The 24,655-nt window shown below is 43.8% G+C and overlaps 2 protein-coding genes across 2 annotated transcripts in view; one reads left to right on the top strand and one right to left on the bottom strand.

Annotated features, from left to right (window-relative positions):
- The window catches only part of LOC100285392 (uncharacterized), a 30,207-nt gene extending 7,211 nt beyond the window's left edge, over window positions 1-22,996 (bottom strand). The window contains exons 1-14 of the mRNA NM_001158285.2: window positions 22,543-22,996; window positions 22,132-22,231; window positions 21,278-21,438; window positions 20,659-20,856; window positions 20,494-20,586; window positions 20,189-20,311; window positions 18,414-18,661; window positions 18,110-18,281; window positions 17,456-17,704; window positions 11,134-11,296; window positions 7,400-7,487; window positions 7,253-7,322; window positions 6,665-6,793; window positions 6,552-6,590 (exon numbers count right to left, since the gene is read on the bottom strand). Of these exons, the coding sequence (NP_001151757.1) occupies window positions 6,552-6,590; window positions 6,665-6,793; window positions 7,253-7,322; window positions 7,400-7,487; window positions 11,134-11,296; window positions 17,456-17,704; window positions 18,110-18,281; window positions 18,414-18,661; window positions 20,189-20,311; window positions 20,494-20,586; window positions 20,659-20,856; window positions 21,278-21,438; window positions 22,132-22,231; window positions 22,543-22,770 (2,061 nt within the window). The 5' untranslated portion in view covers window positions 22,771-22,996. The remainder of the gene's footprint in view (window positions 1-6,551; window positions 6,591-6,664; window positions 6,794-7,252; window positions 7,323-7,399; window positions 7,488-11,133; window positions 11,297-17,455; window positions 17,705-18,109; window positions 18,282-18,413; window positions 18,662-20,188; window positions 20,312-20,493; window positions 20,587-20,658; window positions 20,857-21,277; window positions 21,439-22,131; window positions 22,232-22,542) is intronic.
- Window positions 7,793-10,630, top strand: LOC103650931 (uncharacterized). The gene is made up of 3 exons (XM_008676530.4): window positions 7,793-9,062; window positions 9,136-9,391; window positions 9,465-10,630. Exons 1-3 carry the CDS (start codon window positions 8,332-8,334, stop codon window positions 10,584-10,586), a joined length of 2,109 nt encoding a protein of 702 aa, XP_008674752.1. The 5' UTR covers window positions 7,793-8,331; the 3' UTR covers window positions 10,587-10,630.
- Window positions 22,997-24,655: the final 1,659 nt, after the last annotated feature.

Here is a 24,655-nt window from a genome sequence, read left to right on the forward strand (position 1 = left end):
TCCGGCTAAGATACCACTTCATCTGAGACTGCTTGGCAGAAGGGAGCATCAAGGCGCGTTACATCAACACCAAGGATCAGCTTGTAGACCTGCTCACCAAGCCCCTTGGGAAGATCAAGTTTGTTGAGCTTTGCTCCAGGTCCGGGATGGCCCAACTTTCTCACAAGACGACGCCCAAGACTTAGGGGGAGAATGATGGAATAAGTCTTGAGCATCTAGAGGACAACAGTCGCTTTTGACGGTCCTCTGTAGTCCTTTAGCATCTAGAGGACAGCAGTCGTTTTTTGACTGTCCTCTGTAGTCGCTTTAGCATCTAGAGGACAACAGTCGCTTTTGACTGTCCTCTGTAGTCTCTTTAGCATCTAGAGGACAATCCTGTTGTGTAGTGTGTGTGAGAAGGTGTGGTAGTGCAGCCTCTAGGGCTATAAATATGGGTCTCCAACCCTTAGATGGATATGACATTGTGTAGTGTTTGAGGAAATAAACAGAAAATTGCTCCAACTCATAGTGTCATCCTCTGATGAGAGTTAGAGTCCCTCTACTTACAGCCTGGACGGTGCGTCCGGGATGCGCATAGGGCATTGGAGTCAATGCTAGCATGCATCTTGGGAGATGAGACGACGGAACCAGCTGGCATGGAGTTTATTCCTATTTACAAAGAGATCTCCCCGGTGCGCGAAGCGTCTCCAGGGGAGGGCATGAACAGTGCGTGCACTCCTGCTTCGACTCCGGTGGAGAAGAGGAACAGTTCCCAAGGCATTGAATCGGGGGTGGCAACAGGCGCGCGTGCGATGGAGGATAGCATAGCTTTACGGGGATTGCATGTACTGGATGATGGGACGCAGGACTCAACCAGCCCAACTTTGCCCCTTGCATGATTTCTGTGTTGGGCCGCTGGAGTGGGATGTGCTGGGATCGCCTCATCACAGTACTGAACTACTGATGCGAGGGCTGGGAGTTCTGGAGTCAGTCTCGCCTCAGGATAATACTGGGCCGCTTGAGACGACTAATGCAGATCACCCACGACTGCTCGAGGGAAAAACACTACCAGTTGAAGCTCAAGCCTTAGATGTGCCAACTCTGAAAGTTTATTCAAGGTGGATCATCCAACACCAAACAGCAGTAACTCATTCTGAGGAATTGGTGGATGGCGTTGTAGCAGCCTGCACTGCTCCGCTTGCATCTGCCCCTCCCCATCCATGCTCGACTTTGGCAAAACGGTCTGGGATTTCCTCGTCAGATGTTGTAGCGCTCAAGGCTATTCAGACTGAACCTGCCCGTCTCATCCATTCTCTCAGGGCCGGGAAGAGGCGTTGTAGCAGAGAAAGGCTTCAACCAAGATTCCCAAGAGCAAAAGAAAGGGGTTTAATAGTATGGTAATCCTTGGGGCTTGGAGTATTTGGAAGCAGCGAAATAAGTGTGTTTTTGAAGGAGCTCGACCCTGCCTTACTACCTTAGAGGACGGATTTAAAGACGAGATGAGATTGTGGTTTTCTGCTGGAGCCAAGAACATGCGCTCTCTTTTTGACCCTGGATAGAGAAAGGAAAGTCTTATAGCCTATTAAAAGACTGGGGTGATGAAGTGTCGTATGTGTCTGTGCGGTGTGTTTGTGTTGTGTGTGTTCTGTTTGTCCTGGGCCGCAGGCCCTTTTTCCCTCTACTTTAATTTAATGATACGCAGCCCTCCTGCATATTCGAGAAAAAACTGTTACGCTGGCGCCTGACCCTGCTGATCAAGACCAAGCGGCACCGCATGAGGAGGGACTCAGCCAAATTGTAAGAACTGAAGATTCGTCATCCAGAGCTGAATCAAGAAGCAGAGATTTATTCTTCAACAAGATTACCAAACGAACAGCAAGCATACTGTCGGTTCCAAACAGCAGCAATCAGCCCATAACTTCATCTTCACCTCCTGTAGCCTTTGCACCAAGGAGTAGGCGCATTGCAGGAGTTGGGGTGGAATTCAAAATGCAACATTTATGCAACAGATCCATCAAAAAGATCATGAAATCCTTGCAGATTATTGGTGATTCTGAAGGTTTAAGCCAAGAGGCTTTGGACAAGTATGCTAGACTGTTTAAAGACCCTTTGTCGCCATGCCATGTGGAGGCTTTAGCTGTCCTTTTTGGGTGGAGCATCCCAGCAGGTTTCGCTCGGTAATGTCCCGGTATCTCCTGCTGGTCGCTCTTTTGTTGTCTAGTTTTGTAATGGATCCTTCGAAAATATTGATCTGGAATGTAAGAGGCTTGAACTCTACAGGCCGACAAGACTCAGTTAGAGAGCTGGTTGATTCTTCTCAGGTTGAAGTAGTTTGTATTCAGGAAACAAAAATGCAGAATATTTCAAAAGGCATGCTTCTTTCTATGTTGGGGTCAGATTTTACTGAATCAACATTTCTTCCTTCGAGTGGTGCTACTGGGGGCATTTAGTTGCTTGGAGACGTAATCTGAGTTTTACAGGTCAGAAAAAGGAGGATAATTACAGCATTTCGATACAGTTTTGCAAGGGGGGTGTGATTGGTGGCTGACCTGTGTTTATGGCCCACAAGGAAATAATGAAAAATCATGTTCCTGCAGGAGCTTAAAGATATCAGAGCTGAGTGCCTTGGACCATGGGTATTGGCTGGTGATTTCAACCTCATATACAGAACTTCAGAGAAGAATAATTCTAACACAAATAGAGCCATGATGGACCGTTTCAGAATGGTGATTGATGATCTAGCTCTTAAAGAAACCCCACTTCATGGACGCAGGTTTACATGGTCAAATCAGCAGGATGACCCTGTCCTAGTCAAGCTTGATCGAGTATTCTGTTCAGTCGACTGGGAAACCATCTTCCCCAATGTTCTTCTCCAAAGTACAGCATCTGGAGACTCTGATCACTGCCCTCTGTTGCTGGGTCTTCTTGATAATAAATGTGGAAAAAGGTGATTCCATTTTGAATCCTATTGGCCAAAAATAGAAGGTTTTCATGATACAATTCAGACAGCATGGAATTCTGTTGCTGTTACAGCCTGCCCTTTTCAATCTCTTGAATTGAAGCTGAAGGCGGCAGCTAGAAATTTGCAGAAATGGAGCGATAAACAGGTGGGACATGTGAGATCTCAGCTAGCATTGTCCAAGGAGCTCCTTCACAAGCTGGAGATATCACAAGATGATAGAGCCCTCGAACCAGCAGAATTATGGCTTAAAAATAGGCTCAAAAAACATCCATTGCTGCTGTCCTCCCTTAAACGTACCATGGCACGGCTGAGATCAAGAATCTTATGGCTCAAGGAAGGTGATGCTAATACGAAGCTCTTTCATTTGCATGCCCAGCATCGTAAGAGAAATCATAGTCTCTTACCATAAAAATGGCTGCATGTGCAGCAGCACCAACTATTAGAAATCCGCCAATCCACATGTGGTGTGTGAACAAGAAAAGTTGTGTACCATAGTCAGTAGCTAGGTATGGATAGGGGGGCATAGAGTACATATGATGGAGATCATATTATAACCAGCCATAGCGAAAAAGGCTGCAGTGGTAGATCAGTTTTACACCAATCTCATTGGGAATTGTGCAAATAGAGAGCTTACTCTTGATTTGGAGGCCCTTGGGCTGCCTTCTTTTAATCTGTCTGCTCTTGATTCACCATTTTCAGAGCAAGAGGCGTGGGAAATCATTCAAAACTTACTTCTGGATAAGGCCCCAGGGCCGGATGGCTTCACTGGACATTTTTTATAAGACTTGCTGGAATGTAATCAAAGCTGATGTCATGGCTGCAGTTTCGGCAGTATGGGACAGGAATTTTTTTTAACTTCCAAAGACTCAACTCCGCCTATATTATCATGATACCAAAAAAGGAAGGGGCGGAGCAAGTAAAGGACTTTCGGCCGATCAGTCTTGTGCACAGTTTTGCAAAGCTAATCACAAAAATTCTAGCCAATCGGCTGGCTACAAAGCTTGGGGTTGATTTGGTGACAAGGGGATCACAAAAATTTCCCTCTCAATCCCCTCCAATCCCCCCGTGATCCCTGGTCACCAAATCAGCCCTTGATGAGATGATCTCCCCCAACCAGAGTGTGTTTATAAAAGAAAGATTCATCCAAGATACTTTATGTTGGTGCAGCAAACTTCCAAATTTTTTCACTAACAAAAGAAGGCCCGGTTGCTCCTCAAATTGAATATTAATAAAGCTTTTGATTCGGTCTCCTGGCCTTTCCTAATTGAAATCAAGAAGCAGCTGGGTTTTGAGCAAATATGGAGAGATATAATTTGTGGGCTGTTAGCTTCCTCCTCTACTCAAGTTATGCTTAATGGTTTTCCAGGCAAACATATCAAGTATCGGAGAGGGCTTCGGCAGGGTGACCCTCTCTCCCCGATGTTGTTCATCCTTGTTATGGACATTCTTGGCCTTCTATGTTCTAGAGAGGAGGCAGGATTACTCCAACAGCTATCGCGAAGGAGGCTTCGTCGTATTTCTATGTCTGCAGATGATGTGGTGCTTTTCTTGCATTCCACAGCCGCGGATATATCTATCGTTTTGGATATCCTTCATCTATTTGGAAATGCTTCAGGCTTCACAATAATGCACAAAAATCTAAGGTATATCCCATTCATTGTCCTGAGGACGACTTATTGGAGGTGCAGAATCTACTGCCATATGAGATATCTACCTTACCCTGTTGGTATTTGGGTCTTCCTCGATCCCTGCACAAAGTAACCAGGAAGCAGTTTCAGCCGTTTCTGGAACGAATTGCAGATCAGCTACAAAGTTGGAAGGCTGATTTACTGACCAGGGCAGGAAGGAAAGTTCAAGTACAGCATGTTCTCACAGGAGCTTCTATCTATTTGGCAATGGCAATTGACATTCCCCAATGGGTTGTATATGCTATTGACAAAATAAGGAAAGGATTTCTATGGAGGGGTCGAAAGGAAGTAAAAGGTGGGCACTGTCTGGTGGCATGGGGTAAGGTATGCCGACCTCAGAAACTTGGAGGATTGGGTATCTCTAGCTTTCCAGAGCTATGTTGGGCTCTCCGCATGAGATGGCTCTAGCTTCAAAAGACTGACTCAAGGCACCCTTGGTCAGGTCTTCCCATCCAGGTTCCAGGCAAGGCTCGAGCTTTCTTTGGTGCAGTTTTGGTAACCGAAATAGGGGATGGATCAAATACCACGTTTTGGACAGATAGGTGGCTCCATGGAAAAAAGATCCAGGACATTGCTCCTACATTATTTGAATCAATCCCAAAGAGGATTGTTAACAGAAGGACTGTTCAGGAGGCCTTAACTAATGGGAGATGGATTTCGGACATCACAGGAGCTCTCAGCTCTATCAGTTGGAGCCTTAGTGGACTATCTCCATCTCTGGGATTTAGTATCCAGTGTTGAGCTGCAGCCGGACATGGAAGACAAACATATTTTCAGCTTGGCATCAGATGGTAAATATTCGGCAAAAGTTGCTTATGAGGGTTTTTTCTTAGGATCAAGCTCTTTTGATACTACAAAAGGGTGTGGAATCTTGGGCGCCTCCAAAGTGTCGTTTCTTCCTTTGGCTTGCAGCTCAGAAGAGGTGTTGGATGGCTAATAGATTAGCAAAAAGAGGGTTGAATCATCCAGACAGATGTCCCTTGTGTGATCAAGAATCTGAGACAATAGATCATTTGCTAGTGTCTTGTGTCTTCACTAGAGAATTTTGGTTCTTCCTTTTAAGCAATTTGGGTTGCAGAGTTTAGCCCCACAACCAGGTTTTTCATCTTTCATAGATTGGTGGCAAGAGGCATCTGAAGCAGTGAATAATCCTACCAAGGGCCTCAACTCTCTCATCATTTTGGGAGCTTGGATAATATGGAACCACAGAAACAAATGTGTTTTTGAAGGAAGGACACCCAGCTTAGCAGCAGCCCTTGCACTAGCGGGGGAGGAGAGAGGCTTGTGGGAGATGGCAGGAGCCAAATGCCTCTCCTACCTGGCAGTCTCCCGGCTGGATCATTAGTGGTAGTGGTTTGGGAGCTTAGTTTGTAGATGGATCGTTTCATATATGCTTGTTGTTGGCCCCCCGTAAGGGCTTGTTCGGTTCTACCCCAATCCACATGGATTGAGGGGGATTGAGAGGGTTTCAATCCTAGTAAGTCTAAATTTCTCTCAATCCGTATCAATCCCCTACAATCCATATGGATTGAAAATAACCGAACAAGCCCTAAGGAGGCCTCAGTCTTTGTATCTGTTTTGGTCTATTTTATACCTTTTTTCTCCTATCTTAATATAATGAGGCGCAGTTCTTCTGCGCGTTCGAGAAAAAAAAAGAGCATCAGGATAGGTGTGGGACCATAGAAATTGCGGGAAAAAGCGGAGATGAGAGAGAATTGTAGCGACAATAAAAGTATACTTGGATTGGATGGATAGTAGTTTAAAGTTTTCTATTCCTATTTAGACCTAGTACTTTTGAATGAAACCACTGCTACTATATGGCTGCATTGGCATGCCATGAGGTGGAGACTGGGGACCTCAAACAACTAGAATGCATGGGTGTTTGCTACTCCCTAGTAAAATGAAATTAACCAGCTTAATACCTGCCGAGCAATTTCTTGTTGGGATGTGTAATCGTTGACCTGTATATATCACTAACATCAAAATATGTTCCAATAAAATATATGAAAGACCATTTCAACAGTGTGAGTCTTACCACGATATTAGTGCTTCCTGATTCATAGTCAAACTCAAGCTTTTCATCATCGCTTTGGGCATACACTGACTGCAGAATAAAGCGTGTTACGGGAATCCCATTTGACTGCTGCTGATCATTCATCACTATCTAGAACCATGAAACAAGTGTCAGATTATCATTTATGTTGAATAGCTGGATAGAGTTAGAATCATGCAAGGAAAATTCAACAAAATATAGTAACAGAGGAAAAAATGCAGTACGTGTATAGTTGATGTTTACTGAAATGGACATCACAAATGCAAACCTCAATTTTTCCTCGAGAAGACAAGCTGAGGATTATCATTACAATAAAAGTACAAAGATGGACTCTATTGACCTCCAGTAACAAGGTGTGTGTTGCTTTTTAATTCTGTTAAAATCGACATTGAACAACAAGATCTATAGCTACATTTCAAGATCCTGTTAGTCATCTTTCAATTGATTGTGTCTAAGAAAAATGAATGAAGAATTTCTACAGGTGGCTAAAACAGTTAAATGGAGAGAGAAGGGGTCGGGGTTGTTTAGCAAAAAGCTGCCCTCATATGGTGTGTGTTACATTATCATTACCTTGTAACCGAAAAGGGAGCAGCAGGCTTTCCGGAAGACCGAGATCCTCTCTGCAAACACCGCCTTGTATCTGTTTTGAACAAAGTATAATGTTATAACAAACAAAATGTGCAACAGATTCTAGAGGAGAAATAATTGGTCGCATACCTTTCTTCACGTTTTTCAAGTGTCGCAATTTGATTCTTAAGTTGTGCTAACTTTTCAGCAATATTAGCGTCTACCACGGTTCCAGGATCTGCAGTCAAAGTTCCATTTATAAGTGCCCTCAAATAAAAATAACAAGGAATTGGGCATAGAAGGCACAAGCTATTCAAAGACAGTTCACTCCATTTAAATACAGGTTATCTCTTAGTGACAGGGAACGAGGAACGATGGCGCGTTCCGCGTTCCCGGAATTTCGTCCCGAAACGAGGAACGGGAACGAAGGGGAACACTACAAGAAACGCTCGCGGAACGCCGTTTATAGAAGGTAGGAACGCTTAGCTTAGGAAGTCGCCCCGCCGTGCTTGGCCGCCGCGCCGCCGCGCTTGGCCGCCGCGCTGGGACGACGCTCTGGGACGTTGCGGGCGTTGCCGGCCGCCGCGCTTGGCCGCCGCGCTTGGCCGCCGCGCTGGGGCGATGCGGGCGTTGTCCGGCCGCCGCGCTGGGACGCTGCCGTCGCCGCCGCGCAGTGGGGAAGACCGGATCACCGGAAGAGGCGGAGGAATCGCGCAGTGGGTAGAAGAGGCAGAGGAATCGCGCAGAGGAATCGCGTGGTGGGGAAGAGGAAGAGGAATCGCGCAGTGGGGAAGACTGGAAGAGGAAGAGCGCAGTGGGGAAGAGAAATCGCGCAGTGGAGGAGGTCGCGCCGTCGCGGTGCAGTGGAGGAGTCGCGCACTCGCGCTCGCAGTGGAGGAGTCGCGCATTCGCGCTCGCAGTGGAGGAGATCCGTCGGTCCGTCCAAGGTCGCAGGAAGCTGAGGGGTTAGGCATGGAGCGCGTAAGAAGAGGAAGGGATTATCCATGTCTGGAGCGCGTTAAGTGATTAGGCAGGGAGCCGACCGCGTACTGCCTGCTATTTAAATAGAACTCCATCCACTGATGCACAGCAGTACAGCACCACAACCCAACTCAAACCTCAACGTAGACATGGTTTTCGGTTCTTCAAGCAAAAGAAAGCGTGCGGATGAAAAAGAAGATGATGATGTGCAAGTCGTCCATGAGGTGCCTGTAGATATCCAAGATGGTGGTGCAGACGCAGACAGTGGTGACGAAGATGGAGCTGCGGCTACTGGTACGAAACATCCACTTCTAGATGAAATTAATATTATTGGTGTTCCGAGTGGAAAAAATGTTGGTGGAACAAAGGAGTGGCAGTGTAAACATTGCAAGAAATCGTACAAAGGAAGTTTAACTAGAGTTCGTGTTCATTTGCTTGGTCCATTACCTGGTAAAAAAGCACAAATTGCACGTTGTATGTCATTGCAAAACGATCCCAACAAGAGCAAAGCTTTGCGGGAAAAGGTGAAAGAAGCTGATAGTAAAGGATTTCATATGAGATCAACATCAGGGACGACCACTCCGAATCCGTTGACAAAATCGTTTGGAGTAGCCCAAAGGGAGTCTGTCGATATGGAAATTACCAAATTTTTATGTGCCAACGGTATTCCATTCAATGTGTTGAGGAGCCCTCAATTTTCACAAATGATAATGGCAATAAAAAATGGTCCAAAAGATTATAAAGGTCCGTCGAGTGAAAAGGCAAGGACAACTCTCCTAGATGCATGCAAGAGAAGTGTGGAGACCGACTTAGCACCACTTAAAAGTACATGGTAAGTTCTTAATTTTATTGTCTTTTCATTGTATGATTTTTTCTCCAAAAACTCACTTTTAATCATGCATTAGGTTGACACAAGGTGTTTCGGTTGTGTCCGATGGATGGACAGATATAAAAAACAAGCCCCTAATCAATGTGATTGCGTCGAACAGTCGAGGTTCATGTTTCTTATATGCAGAAGATTTCTCTGGAGTTGAAAAAACCGGTGAAGCTATTGCACAATATCTCTTGAAGGCTATTGATGAAATTGGACCAGGAAATGTCCTTCAAGTGGTAACGGACAATGCTGCTAATTGCAAAGCAGCTGGAAAAGAAATTGAAAAAGTAAGTCACATATTTTGTCCTTCAAGTGTTTTTTATCTTGGATTTTCCCTAATCATATTTTGTTTGATTACAGGTGCATAAGCACATTTTTTGGGCCCCATGCGTTGTTCACACGCTAAACCTTATATTCAAGGATTTTGCTGTGAAATTTCCATGGATGCTTGACACATATAAGACTGGAAAAGCAATTGTCAAGTTTTTTCAGAATCATTGCCATTGTTTGGCAATGTTTAGAACCAACTCTCGTTTGGACCTACTTAAGGTGAAAAAAACTCGATTTGCTTCACATTACATATTGCTTCAAAGACTCATAACATGTAGAGAAGCACTTGCCACCACAGTAGTCACAAGGCAGTGGAAAGATTGGGTAAATACTTGCACTAATGATGTGAAGCACCAAGCAAGGGTCATTGTCCTAACAATAAATGATGACAGCTTTTGGATGGAGGCTGAAAATATAATTGCTATCACAGAGCCAATATACTCCGTATTAAGGTTTAGTGATGGAGAAGGTCCAAAGATGGGAGAAATCTACGAGAGAATGGATTGCATGGTTGGTGAAATAAAAGATATAATGACAAAAGATGATAACCCGCATAAAGATGATTTTGTTGAGGTTGAAAGTATCGTTATGCGCCGTTGGGAGAAGATGAATCTTCCCCTTCATTGCTTAGCATATGCCTTATGCCCAAAATTTTATCATCAACAATACCTCAACACCCCAGCTCCTGGTGGCACCATAAGGCAAGCTCCTAATACAGATAAGGAGGTTATGACTAATGTGCTTGAAGCTTTTAGTAAAATTGCAGATTCTCCAAGGGAACAACAAGTTTTGAGGGAGCAATTTAATGCTTTTATTATGAAGAAGGGAATGTTTGCGCTGCCACCCGTTCAATTGGATGCATTTACCATGGAGCCGATTGAATGGTGGGTAAGTTATGGTTCTGAGACTCCAGATTTAGCTGAGGTTGCAAAAAAAGTTTTATCTCAACCCATCAGCAGTTCATCGGCCGAGAGAATTTGGAGCACATTCAGCCATATCCATAACACCAAGCGCAATAGGATGAACACTACCACTGCAGATAAATTAGTCTTCATTCACTCCAATTTGCGACTTTTGTCAAGATCAACAGATGGCTACAAACATGGCGCACATGCTAAATGGGACATTGATCCAGAAGACTCTTCTATCTAAGCTTTGCAAGAAAGTGATTATCGTTACCGTTATATATATATATATATATATATATATATATATATATATATATATATATATATATAAATAAGCTAAGACACTATGACTTATCATTATCGGGATCCCATCATTATCAATTATATATACATATATTATATATTATGTACGTGTCATTGGTTGTTTCAATTATGCATCGTTCCATGTTCCATTACAATCGTTCCCTAACTGCGTTCCTAAATCGTTGGGAACACGTTCCACGCATCGAATGAACGTGGATCAGCTGTATACCCCTCAACGTTCCATGTTGCTTTAACAGACGTACCGCGTTCCTCGTTCCCGTTCCTCGTTCCCAACGTTCCGGGAACCTTGTCACTAAGGGTTATCTTGTAACTTTTGTTATATTAAGCAGATACTCCAAACACAAACCCCTTAGCAAATACAATGTAGACTACAGTAAGCAGAAGCAGTAAACAAGTTTTTACATATGAAAATAAATTAAAATAGAAATCCACAGGATCATAAAAATTACAAATAATGTAGCTCGTACCAGTTTGTCCTTTCAGTTCTTCAACTGCTTGCAGCCTCTCTTTTGTTTTCTTTAGCTCAGCTTGCAGTACTTCTATTGTCTGCTTGGCTTCATTGTCGACTCCAAGAGTATTCATCATGCGCAGTACTTTTGTGCTTGAAGCAGAGTAATCCCCATGACCTAACTGTCAAATATAACAAGAACTTTGAAGCTAGCAGAAGCATGGCACACAAGAGAAATGTTGCAAGTTACTCCCTCTGTTCCAAATTATAAAATCAATGTATCTAGCAATGATTTCAAGTCGCCTGGTCGCCTGGTCACCTGGTCGAACACTGGGGACGACCAGGCGACTAGTCGCGATTAGGCGACGACCAGGGCGATTAGTCGACCCCTAGTCGGTCCTAGTCGGTCCCTGATCGTCCTAGACCTTTTAGACTGGTATTTATACTTATATAGGTATAAACAGCAGGATATACAAAATAACAGGCAGAGGTACAAGTCACTATCAGCAGTCGGCTTAGGATTAGAGCAGCAACAGCCATTAGTGTTTGATCACTGGTGGGAGACACAGACAGAACAGAACTACAGAGATGGAGGGAGGGAGCAGGGGGAACCTTGAGATGACGAACTCATCTTGTCACTGGTGCTGGAGACGCTGGTGATCTGGAGCAGCCGTCGCCCACCGGTGATCTGGACTCTAGAGTTATGAACTGGAGCTGTGGAGCAGGCGAGCAGGCAAAGGGGCACATGTGACTGGAGCAGGCGAGCAGCTGCCGGTGATCGGGAGTTCAGGCAGAGGGGATCACTAGTGCTGGAGAGTGGAGACGCCGGTGATCTGGACCTCTGGAGCAGCCGCCCGACAGAGGGATACATGCAGGGTTTAGGCAGCCTTAGGGTTTTAGCAGAGGAGAGGAGAGGCGGAACTTATGTTCTTGTAGATGAGCGAAAACATTGGTCCTGTAGCCCAACACAAAAATCCTAGCACCAACGACCAGAAACTGGAAAAACGGACGACTAATCGCCCTTATCGTCAACTAATCGGACGATCGGGACGACCAGGCTCCCTAATCGAGTCGTCCGGCTAATCGGCTGTTAACAGGCGACCAGCCCGACTAGAAAAAGTAAGCTTCTTATAATTTGGAACAGAGGGAATAAATTAGTAGCTTTCACATAGTATATATCAGAAGGACAGGCCTGGCGCAGTGGTGAGATGCCTCCCCACTGAGCCAAAAGTCTTGAGTTTGACACCGGCTCTCTGCAAAAATGCAGAGGTAAGGCTTGCCTCGGTTATTCCTTCCCCGGACCTCACTCGAGCGCACTCAACTAACTGTATTTAGGGCCCCTTTGGAACACAGGAATGTGAAAACACAGGAATAGGAAAAACAATGGATTAGAGTTGGCTATGAATTGCAATCCTACAGGAACTGCGAATGCAGGAAAATTTTCCACCTGCCTTTGGATGGTGTGCAGGAATTTGAATACAGAGATAAGGCCTCCTTTGGAACAAAGAAAAAGTGGAGGAATTTTGAAGGATTAAAACTCTATGGAAAAATTTTCTATGTGGTCCTTTGGAACAAAGGATTGAATTGCTACAAATCCTATAAAATTCCTATGGAATTGAGCATTGTAGTGAGATTTTGTAGGATTTTTAACATGAGGTCCAACCCTTAGTGACAGGGAACGGGGAACGATGGCGCGTTCCGCGTTCCCGGAATTTCGTCCCGAAACGAGGAACGGGAACGAAGGGGAACACTACAAGAAACGCTCGCGGAACGCCGTTTATAGAAGGTAGGAACGCTTACCTTAGGAAGTCGCCCCGCCGTGCTTGGCCGCCGCGCCGCCGCGCTTGGCCGTCGCGCTGGGACGACGCTCTGGGACGTTGCGGGCGTTGCCGGCCGCCGCGCTTGGCCGCCGCGCTTGGCCGCCGCGCTGGGGCGATGCGGGCGTTGTCCGGCCGCCGCGCTGGGACGCTGCCGTCGCCGCCGCGCAGTGGGGAAGACCGGATCACCGGAAGAGGCGGAGGAATCGCGCAGTGGGTAGAAGAGGCAGAGGAATCGCGCAGAGGAATCGCGTGGTGGGGAAGAGGAAGAGGAATCGCGCAGTGGGGAAGACTGGAAGAGGAAGAGCGCAGTGGGGAAGAGAAATCGCGCAGTGGAGGAGGTCGCGCCGTCGCGGTGCAGTGGAGGAGTCGCGCACTCGCGCTCGCAGTGGAGGAGTCGCGCATTCGCGCTCGCAGTGGAGGAGATCCGTCGGTCCGTCCAAGGTCGCAGGAAGCTGAGGGGTTAGGCATGGAGCGCGTAAGAAGAGGAAGGGATTATCCATGTCTGGAGCGCGTTAAGTGATTAGGCAGGGAGCCGACCGCGTACTGCCTGCTATTTAAATAGAACTCCATCCACTGATGCACAGCAGTACAGCACCACAACCCAACTCAAACCTCAACGTAGACATGGTTTTCGGTTCTTCAAGCAAAAGAAAGCGTGCGGATGAAAAAGAAGATGATGATGTGCAAGTCGTCCATGAGGTGCCTGTAGATATCCAAGATGGTGGTGCAGACGCAGACAGTGGTGACGAAGATGGAGCTGCGGCTACTGGTACGAAACATCCACTTCTAGATGAAATTAATATTATTGGTGTTCCGAGTGGAAAAAATGTTGGTGGAACAAAGGAGTGGCAGTGTAAACATTGCAAGAAATCGTACAAAGGAAGTTTAACTAGAGTTCGTGTTCATTTGCTTGGTCCATTACCTGGTAAAAAAGCACAAATTGCACGTTGTATGTCATTGCAAAACGATCCCAACAAGAGCAAAGCTTTGCGGGAAAAGGTGAAAGAAGCTGATAGTAAAGGATTTCATATGAGATCAACATCAGGGACGACCACTCCGAATCCGTTGACAAAATCGTTTGGAGTAGCCCAAAGGGAGTCTGTCGATATGGAAATTACCAAATTTTTATGTGCCAACGGTATTCCATTCAATGTGTTGAGGAGCCCTCAATTTTCACAAATGATAATGGCAATAAAAAATGGTCCAAAAGATTATAAAGGTCCGTCGAGTGAAAAGGCAAGGACAACTCTCCTAGATGCATGCAAGAGAAGTGTGGAGACCGACTTAGCACCACTTAAAAGTACATGGTAAGTTCTTAATTTTATTGTCTTTTCATTGTATGATTTTTTCTCCAAAAACTCACTTTTAATCATGCATTAGGTTGACACAAGGTGTTTCGGTTGTGTCCGATGGATGGACAGATATAAAAAACAAGCCCCTAATCAATGTGATTGCGTCGAACAGTCGAGGTTCATGTTTCTTATATGCAGAAGATTTCTCTGGAGTTGAAAAAACCGGTGAAGCTATTGCACAATATCTCTTGAAGGCTATTGATGAAATTGGACCAGGAAATGTCCTTCAAGTGGTAACGGACAATGCTGCTAATTGCAAAGCAGCTGGAAAAGAAATTGAAAAAGTAAGTCACATATTTTGTCCTTCAAGTGTTTTTTATCTTGGATTTTCCCTAATCATATTTTGTTTGATTACAGGTGCATAAGCACATTTTTTGGGCCCCATGCGTTGTTCACACGCTAAACCTTATATTCAAGGATTTTGCTGTGAAATTTCCATGGATGTTTGACACATATAAGACTGGAAAAGCAATTGTCAAGTTTTTTCAGAATCATTGCCATTGTTTGGCAATGTTTAGAACCAACTCTCGTTTGGACCTACTTAAGGTGAAAAAAACTCGATTTGCTTCACATTACATATTGCTTCAAAGACTCATAACATGTAGAGAAGCACTTGCCACCACAGTAGTCACAAGGCAGTGGAAAGATTGGGTAAATACTTGCACTAATGATGTGAAGCACCAAGCAAGGGTCATTGTCCTAACAATAAATGATGACAGCTTTTGGATGGAGGCTGAAAATATAATTGCTATCACAGAGCCAATATACTCCGTATTAAGGTTTAGTGATGGAGAAGGTCCAAAGATGGGAGAAATCTACGAGAGAATGGATTGCATGGTTGGTGAAATAAAAGATATAATGACAAAAGATGATAACCCGCATAAAGATGATTTTGTTGAGGTTGAAAGTATCGTTATGCGCCGTTGGGAGAAGATGAATCTTCCCCTTCATTGCTTAGCATATGCCTTATGCCCAAAATTTTATCATCAACAATACCTCAACACCCCAGCTCCTGGTGGCACCATAAGGCAAGCTCCTAATACAGATAAGGAGGTTATGACTAATGTGCTTGAAGCTTTTAGTAAAATTGCAGATTCTCCAAGGGAACAACAAGTTTTGAGGGAGCAATTTAATGCTTTTATTATGAAGAAGGGAATGTTTGCGCTGCCACCCGTTCAATTGGATGCATTTACCATGGAGCCGATTGAATGGTGGGTAAGTTATGGTTCTGAGACTCCAGATTTAGCTGAGGTTGCAAAAAAAGTTTTATCTCAACCCATCAGCAGTTCATCGGCCGAGAGAATTTGGAGCACATTCAGCCATATCCATAACACCAAGCGCAATAGGATGAACACTACCACTGCAGATAAATTAGTCTTCATTCACTCCAATTTGCGACTTTTGTCAAGATCAACAGATGGCTACAAACATGGCGCACATGCTAAATGGGACATTGATCCAGAAGACTCTTCTATCTAAGCTTTGCAAGAAAGTGATTATCGTTATCGTTATATATATATATATATATATATAAATAAGCTAAGACACTATGACTTATCATTATCTGGATCCCATCATTATCAATTATATATACATATATTATATATTATGTACGTGTCATTGGTTGTTTCAATTATGCATCGTTCCATGTTCCATTACAATCGTTCCCTAACTGCGTTCCTAAATCGTTGGGAACACGTTCCACGCATCGAATGAACGTGGATCAGCTGTATACCCCTCAATGTTCCATGTTGCTTTAACAGACGTACCGCGTTCCTCGTTCCCGTTCCTCGTTCCCAACGTTCCGGGAACCTTGTCACTAAGGTCCAACCTCTTGATAATTTTCCTATGGAATTGAAGGTGACATGGAACTCTATTCCTACATTTTTCCTAGTCATAGGAAAGTTTCCAAGAGGTTGGACCTCTTGTTATTTTCCTCCAAAACTTGAATGGAAGAAAGTAATCCATAGGAATTTCAAAGGATTTGATAGGATTGTTAAAGATGCAGGATTTATGTGCTGAGTTTCACAAGACAATGCCAGTAAACAAAGGGATGATCGTGAGACATCAACAAAACAGACATCTCCAGCATAAAACCATACACCAAAGTTTCATTGGAAGCAGAACAGCACAAACGCCCTTAGTTTTTATGTTTCATCTCAGGCCTGGGAATTATAACAGATGCACCCATACCTAGTGGTTTAGGGATGCTAACGATATGACAAGAAAGATGGGACATGCTCACACCGAGTCATTGTACCAGCAGGAATAAAGCATGGATAACTCCACTGAAACTGATAAATCTACACCAATAGGAGATTGGCAAATAAGAACCTGACCTAAATGTGCAAAAGTGAAAGACAAGGATATTATTTTAACATTGTTATATGTAAAACCACATTACAGCTGGCATGGTGTAACAAATATGCGCTCGAATCAGGTGAACGGCAGAAGATTCTGTAACGTAGTTATGTGACAATGATGTGAGCAATTCCTTATTTTAATTGGTATGTTTCTTCAGGAAAAAAAATGAAGAGTGGCATAGTGGAAGTGTGTGCACGAGCAAGGAAGCAAGCAGAAAGACTTTTGTCATATCTAGTACTGTAGATAAACACCATAATGCCCATTTAGGGCTGATTTGGTGACCAGGGATAACGGAGGATTGGAGGGGATTGAGGGGGAAATTAGTTCATTATTTCATTACCCCCTCAATCCCCTCCAATACCCTCGTGATTCCCTTGTCACCAAACCAGCCCTTAAAGGAAAGAAATTGCGGCCACCGACATTTTTGTTAACCTGCCTAGCACCAATTAGGGGGTGTTTGAATGCACTAGAGCTAATAGTTAGTTGGCTAAAAATATGCTAGTGGAATTAGCTAGCTAACTAGTAGCTAATTTACTAAAAACAGCTAATAGCTGAACTATTAGCTAAGGTGTTTGGATGTCTCTAGCTAATTTTAGCCACTAACTATTAGCTCTAGTGCATTAAAGCACCCCCTTAATCAAACTTTGTGACATCAAAGGGATTTCAGCAAATATCCAACAAAAACATATTTCAAGAATTATATGGGGCATATCATGCTGACCTTTTTTCTGCGGCTGTTCCAAATAATACAGTAGGATTACCATTACCAAGGAACGATTTAAGGGGTGATCTCCAATGTCCTTACCTTAGACTCTAGTAATGCCACCTGAGAGCGTAGCTGATCTCCCTCTCGCTCCAAAGACTTCACTTTCCTTGTTTCAAGGTTTAATCTTTCATTCATTATATTGAGTTCAGTGTCCTTGTGACTAATCAATTCTTTCAGCTCGTGTATAATGCTCTCCAGCTCTCTTATCGTTTTTTCCATCCCAGACTGATCCGACTCCGTAGCATGTTCCTTTCTCAGCTTATCTCTTTCTTCACTGATCGCAGTAAGCTGACCATAAGAAACAGGGAAGAATGAACAGAAGTCTAAGCATATGAGGCACATGAAGGGATGGTTTTTCGAACTGCATATGAATCTACAAGGGTAGTGTACATAGGGATAAAATAGAAAATATTCCTTCTGTGCCCTGGAATTTATAAGGTGTTTAAGCATTCAAAATGTCCCAAATTATAAGGTATTCTAGGTGAATTACCTTCCTGAAAGTCTCAATCACATGTGTACCTGCCATTAATATCTACCACCAGGCTTAAAATATGGTAAGCACAAAATCTCTTTATAGTTAAGGGGAATTACATGCATCATTTGTATTGCCCATAATTTGTCCAAAGCTTCAAGAATTCCTTATATCTCAGGACGGAGAAGTAGATAATTACTAGTGTAGCAGGTAGACGATACCATAAGCTCAAGCCGCTTGACCTCCCTAGTAGCACTTGCAGCCCTCTCTTTAGCAAGAGCAGCTTCACCTTCTGCTTGTTGCTTGCTGAGATCAGCATATTCTAGTGCAACCTCTAATTCTTTCAACCTTGATGTTACCTCACCAACTTCGTTCAAATATGTCAATGCTTGCCTGTCAATCATTCAGATGGCCACATGAATTTCATATGAAGAAAAGATGATCAAGAGAACTAAAACAATGACCTTTCATGCAACACTGGAGTAAATGGCAATGAAATATCAAAGAAATTTTGAGTATGCGCACTTTTGCAGATCTGCGATCTTTTGGGGTATGTCAGCATAAGAAGACACATCAGGTATGTTGCTGAGCAGTGCTGTACAAGATGCTAATTCAAGCTCCAGCTTATGTGCTCTAGCACCAATTTCCTGCAGTTTAGATAATTCAAGTTCTGCTCTTTCCCTGCGCCCCTGCTCCTCCAATAGTTTTTCTTTCAGCAACTCAACATTCATGTGGGAAGATTTCAACCTTTTAGCTTCATGCACTTCTTTTTCCTACATAAAAAGATATAATCATATGGATAATAGTGTCATTTCAGAAAATGTCTAGCAGGACCTTGAACAGTATTATTGGTTTTAGGAAACTGCATAGCAGATCGTTACTGAAAGATCAAACATGTCTCAACTCTCAAACTAAGGGATACAGGAATCTATAACAAAATAAAAGAGAGTGACACCTCATCATGCAAATCTGATACGGCATCTTGTAACTAAATGCACTGCAGGAATACCATTTGTTCTGTGGGGTTATTGATCAGATGCAAACTACTAGAGCTGGCAAGGACATATGGATTTATCCGTGGGGAAATGATTGTTTTAGCTCCTCCAAGTTTTGCAAGCTAACTTTCAAATCCATCCACCCCCCAGCTCCTTTCAACTGGATCTGGAGGTCCAAGGTCTGTAAGAAAGTTAAAAATTTTCGTATGGATGGTTTTCTGGGATAGAATCAACTCGAAAAACATCTTAAGAAAAGGCTTTCTGAATGAGGGTAGCGATCTCAGCTGTGTTCTCTGCAATAAGGCTATGCAGAAACAACTTATCACCTTCTTTTTGGTTGTCCCTTCAGTTCAAAATGTTGGAATTACGTTGGAATTCATTGGTGCCATGACCTGGATTTTTTCTCTATGATCGAGGCTGCAAGGGGTGCCTTTGGGCACAACTTCTTCATGGAAATTTTGGCAATGGTAGTTTGTTGCATTTGGAAGCAGAGGAATGACTTCATCTTCAGGAACATTGCCCCTTCTTTCCTCTCTTGGAAGGGCAGCTTCAATGACATGTTGAACTTGCAAATGCGTAGGTTTAATAGCGTTCGGAGGCTTAGGGTGTCTTTGTGGCTAAATTCTCGATAGTCGATTGTTTGTTTTTTTCTTCTCTTGGTCCTATTCTTGTTCCCTCCTTTTCATTATTTAAATAAAATCATGATGTAGAGGTTTTCCCTACAGCCTTTTCCCTTCAAAAAAACTAAATGCACTGCATGGTAAAAGGATGCCTTGAAGTGTAATTATGCATTTGCTCGTTTTTTCCCTTATTTCTGTACCAAAACTTTGAGAATGTCTGGTGTTCTCAGCTGTCAGCTTCCTTTGCAGTTTGGATGTTTTCTTTGTCTAGCCGGTCAGGCCTTTATGCTTGATGGGAAGACTTTGACATTGGGTGATCTAGCTAGCCACATTCATTGTCCCTTGTGACAATAATGGCATAATGCATTTACAATTTTACACGTGTTGAATGGTAAATGGAAAATTTTAAATGGGAGAAAAAAAACAAGATATAGGTAACACAAATGAAATGCCCCACAACTTAGAGAGTCCCTTGAAATAAACTATATCATCGATCAGGTATAATGTTGGATAACAATGTTAAACTGAGAACTTGTATTCTGGCCAGAAATAACTGGATTTCATAGCTATATATATAAAAGACGAATGCCACAAGAGAAACTACATACAAGAAATAAGTTTACATAAAGCATCTACATGGGAACCATCAACCATCAAGGAGACATCAAATTTGTGAAATGCTTACATAATTCCGGAGCTCCTCTTGCAAAAGCTTGATCAACTTCTGTTCTTCTGTTGGGGCATGTTGATTAGGCAAAGCACTGGAATTCAATAGCTTGAGCTCCATTTCATTCTTCTCACTGAGACACTAATCAGGACCATACAAAATATAAAATTAAGAGTGTGTGTCTGTGTGACTGGAACCAAATGAATAAACCAATAGATACAAGTGCGGATATTTTGGTGAGGGGCTCCATTTTCAGAAGGGCGGGAACTGGACACAGTATAGACAGTGTAATTGTGTGAATCAGATCAATATTGAGTACTGACCTCGTCAAGTTGCTTTTTCAAGTTGGTCAACTGCTCGTTCAACAACTTTGCCTCACTCTCATAGTTTTCTGCTCTGAGTATTGTTTTCTCAAGCTATCCCCAAGATTTAAAATAGATGAGTCAACAGGCAATCACAAATATTTGCAACGGTTTAACCATACGAACCTCAGCATTATTTTTGGAAGCAGATAGGGATAAGTCTTCTTTCACGTATGAAAGTTCCTTCTTAAGGGTTTTCTTCTCCCTTTCTGAACTTTCAGATAATCGATGCAAATCCCCTTCCAAGTCTTTGATCAATGCCTTCGCGGATGATACTGATGATTCTGCACTGATCCTAGAATCAATCTCTTTATTGAGTTGTACCTACATTACCATAAAGCATGGCACTATTCATGTACACTGATAAAACAAATATATGATAGGACAAGTTTAACTATGGCCATGAACACTAATTCATATATCTGACATAGGATTACCACCATGGTGTTGCATAATAAAAACACATGTTTAATGCTCCCTCCACACCAAGAAAGGGACAAAATGCACTGACAGGAAACAACACCCTAGCAAACATAAAGCATGATACTAGTTGTATCAACCTAGAGCAATTTCAATGCTACATATGATGCAATAGTAAATATGGTAGACATGAGGCAGTCAAGGCACTCCTGCACTGAAGTTCCTTGCAAGAAATGCAGGAATACAACAAATGAAAGAGATGCAGATCATGTGTCAAAAGGGGATCTCCCCTAGAAAAGAATATGATAAAGGGTAAGAAGACAACCTCAAGTTCATTTATTTTCATTACTTGACCACGATATCGTTCCTGATATTCACCCAACTCCTTTAGTAGGCGTTCCTGTAATGCACTCTCCCGTCCTTTGGTTGCTGCCAGTTCTTGTTCCACATAGTTAAGTTTATCCAGAAACTGCATTCTTTCATCCTCTGCAACAATAAATTGTATTTTTTTATTCCACTTCTAGCAAAGTAATGCTAACATCTGAATCCAGGTTGCTTAGAACAAAAGGCAACATCAATACTACTTGTTTTGAGTACAATACAGTATCGGTCCTCGAACTTGGCACGTTGTGTCACTTCAGTCACCAAACTTAGAAAACCAGCAAAAACGGGTCATCTAACTTTGTCGGCGCGTGCAAAACTATACAAAACCGGTTTTGCTCAAACCGGATACCGACGTGGCGTACCACGTTAGAGTCACTTGGGTCCTCGAACTTGGCATGTTGTGTCACTCGGGTCCCAAACTTGACATGTTGTGTCACTGGGTCTCGGAACTTTCATTAGTATGCTCCAACGTGGCACGCCACATCGGCGTCCGGATTGAGCAAATCCGTGGGACGCCACAAGCTGACAAAGTTAGAGGGTCTGTTTTGCTGGTTTTCTAAGTTCGGTGACCCAAGTGACACAATGTGCCAAGTCCAAGGACCGCTATTGTATTTTACTCTACTGTTTTCGTAGTTCCCTACCTCCTAGACATAAAGAACCTGTTGCAAATATAACTGAGGGTGGTCGTGTTTGACATATCTTGAAATGACAGTCGTATCCATATAGCTAATTAGCGCTTAACTGAAATCAACCCTATTCACGCATTATGCTAAGAAATTGTAAACCAAAACATACCACTCTTAGATAATTGGTCCTCCAAGGCAACAAGTTTTGTTTGATACTCCTGAACTTGCTTCTCTGCCGTGTCAAGTGCCACCATGAACTCGGATTTGACCTTTCATAATTCAGAATTGCATCCATGCAAAAAAAACATCAATATGCATATCACAGCGGCACACGCAGTTTTACAATATGAAAGCACATTGTCTTCAGTCGAGGGTCACCTTGATCAAACAACTAATCATGCGTAAACTGAAAAAGGTTTAAAGAGCTTCGATTCTGACACGCGTGACGAAAACAGACATCAAGGACATGTTTGTAAAGTAATAGGCAGCTCCCAATCGATGTAACCAAATGTTTATACGAGCTAAAACCCCACAGGAGTACGAGGAACTGAGGAAGGGCCGAAGGCCGAAGCAATCTCACCATCTGGCGGCAGTGGTACGTGCAGACCATGTCGTCGAACGGCTCCCCGGGGGCGTCGGCAAGCGCGAGGGCGGTGGGGCGGTCGTAGAGGGCCAGGCGGCGATCGGAGACCGGACTACGGCCGGTCGCGCTCGCGACGCCCACGGATTTGACAAGACCGAGATCGGCGTCATCGCCGGCGCCGGAGCCTGCGCGGCGCTTCCGCTGTGGTGGAGTCCGGAGAATCATCTCGCCGCAATTGTTCTTGCCGCCTGGGGTTCTGAAAGCTTCGGCAGTTCAGCTGGTTCCTAGGGTTTGGGACTTCCGGAGGGGAGGCCGGAGCGGGGATGGAGGCGGTGAGGAATGAATGAGCGATTCGATTCGAAAATCAAGCGACGGTGAACGGGAAAATATTTGTCTTCATACATGGGCGTGCAAATAAATACTTCACACGAGCAGAATATGAGAATAGCGAGACTGTTCAAAACTCTCTCAGTAAAGTTATACTCCCTCCCTCCCGTGAAGCATGTCGTCCTAGCCCTTGGCATTTGTCCCGTGAAGCAAGTCGTTCCTGTTTGTGGGCCCTCAAAATATCTCCCCCGTAACCGTGAGAAAGGAAAAAAGGAACCAGAAGCTTCCAGCAACCCCCGTGAGTTTCTTTCCAGCCATCGTTCCATCTCCACTCACCGATTTCCACTCCTAGATTTTGATTCCTCTGGTCAATTCTCTCCCTCCACGCTCAGATCTAGCAGTGCCCCCCCTCCTCCAACTCTGATTGAAGCCAAATTTGGAGCTGGCGCTCGTCCTCGCCATGGACAGCAATCGTCGCCATCCAGATCTCGTCGCCAGGGATGACAAGATCAGAGCGGAGTGTTGTTGGCGCAGCACCCGAATCAATCGCAGGAAGTCTCCAGTCACAATCAACCCAAAGATCGACGACATGGGAGCAAGGAGCGGTTGGCGCAGGCCCAAGCTTGCAATCGCCCACCAGTCTGTCGATGTTGGAAGTGGGAGCACATGGCTCGCCCCCATGTCGTCGATGTGGGAGCTGGGAGCGCATGGCGCAGGCCCAAGGTTCATTTACGCGATTCTGAGATTGGAATCGCCCCTAATGACGACGATGCGCAGGTAGCAAGTGTTCCTCCCATATTAGTTTTGTGTTCTGCGGATTTAATGTACTCCTACGATTTAAGCATAGTATTTATGCTATTGTAGGCGTGTGTAGATTATGATGCAGAGACTGAGGATGAGAGTGTTGTTGAGGTACGACATAAGGTAACACCTACTGTGATTGAGGATAATACAGACCAAGATCTGGAGTACTACATGAGATTGTTTCAACGTAATTTACATGACATGAATCAAAATATACAGAATCTAGAGCATGACATACATGAGTTTGATAGAATAGTGAAACAAAAGATTACGCCAGTACCCAAAAGACATGACACATAACCTTCCTGCATCACCTTGTTTACACATGCATGACCATTTCCTGTAAACAAAAGCCATGATACCTTACCTAGCTTCCACTAGCATGCTCACTGGACAAGGAGTGAAGAGTAGTCTCATATAATTGTCGGTCACAATCAAGTCTGTTTGGAAGAATGCCTAAAGCCTCCAGCCTCTCTTTGTTCATATGGGGGATCTTATACCTATTACCTCCACCTCCCTTCATTACTTCAATCAAGCAGCCTTGCAATGTCAGGTACACTCTATTTAGAAGTGTAGGGTCATAATCTTCGAATTCCTTGCTAACATTGTAAATTAACTCATCTAGATTCCTTGAGACCGTGTTTAGTGTAAGGGACTGCAAGGAAGCGAAGAAGCCTAAATCAAGACAATTCATGTCAGGTGAGTTTGGAGGTTGATTCATGAGTCTTATATTCAGTCCTGTTTGAGCTGCAGCGATTACAAACTCGGGATCATCATGACGAACATGAGTCCTCGCATTGTCCTGCTGAATCCATATAGTTCTATGTGCTTCTGATCTAGGCCAACTTGCTTTGATAGCTGGTAGAACTTTGGCAATAAGAAATGATCGCATAGTGTTTCTGTCAACATTGATGCACTTGGTCACTAGTGTTCCTCTGTCCCTATTACGGCTTCTCCTTTGTGCTGGTTCCTAATGGCA

The sequence above is a fragment of the Zea mays genome, chromosome 3, assembly GCF_902167145.1.
Source record: "Zea mays cultivar B73 chromosome 3, Zm-B73-REFERENCE-NAM-5.0, whole genome shotgun sequence".
Lineage (NCBI taxonomy): Eukaryota > Viridiplantae > Streptophyta > Magnoliopsida > Poales > Poaceae > Zea > Zea mays.

What these genes read in the sequence shown, in the direction of transcription:
- LOC103650931 (XM_008676530.4), top strand. Translation starts at nt 8,332, where the DNA reads ATGCACAGCAGTACAGCACCACAACCCAACTCAAACCTCAACGTAGAC. An exon ending in GCACCACTTAAAAGTACATG is followed by an intron (nt 9,063 to 9,135) that starts GTAAGTTCTTAA and finishes ATCATGCATTAG; the next exon opens with GTTGACACAAGGTGTTTCGG. An exon ending in CTGGAAAAGAAATTGAAAAA is followed by an intron (nt 9,392 to 9,464) that starts GTAAGTCACATA and finishes GTTTGATTACAG; the next exon opens with GTGCATAAGCACATTTTTTG.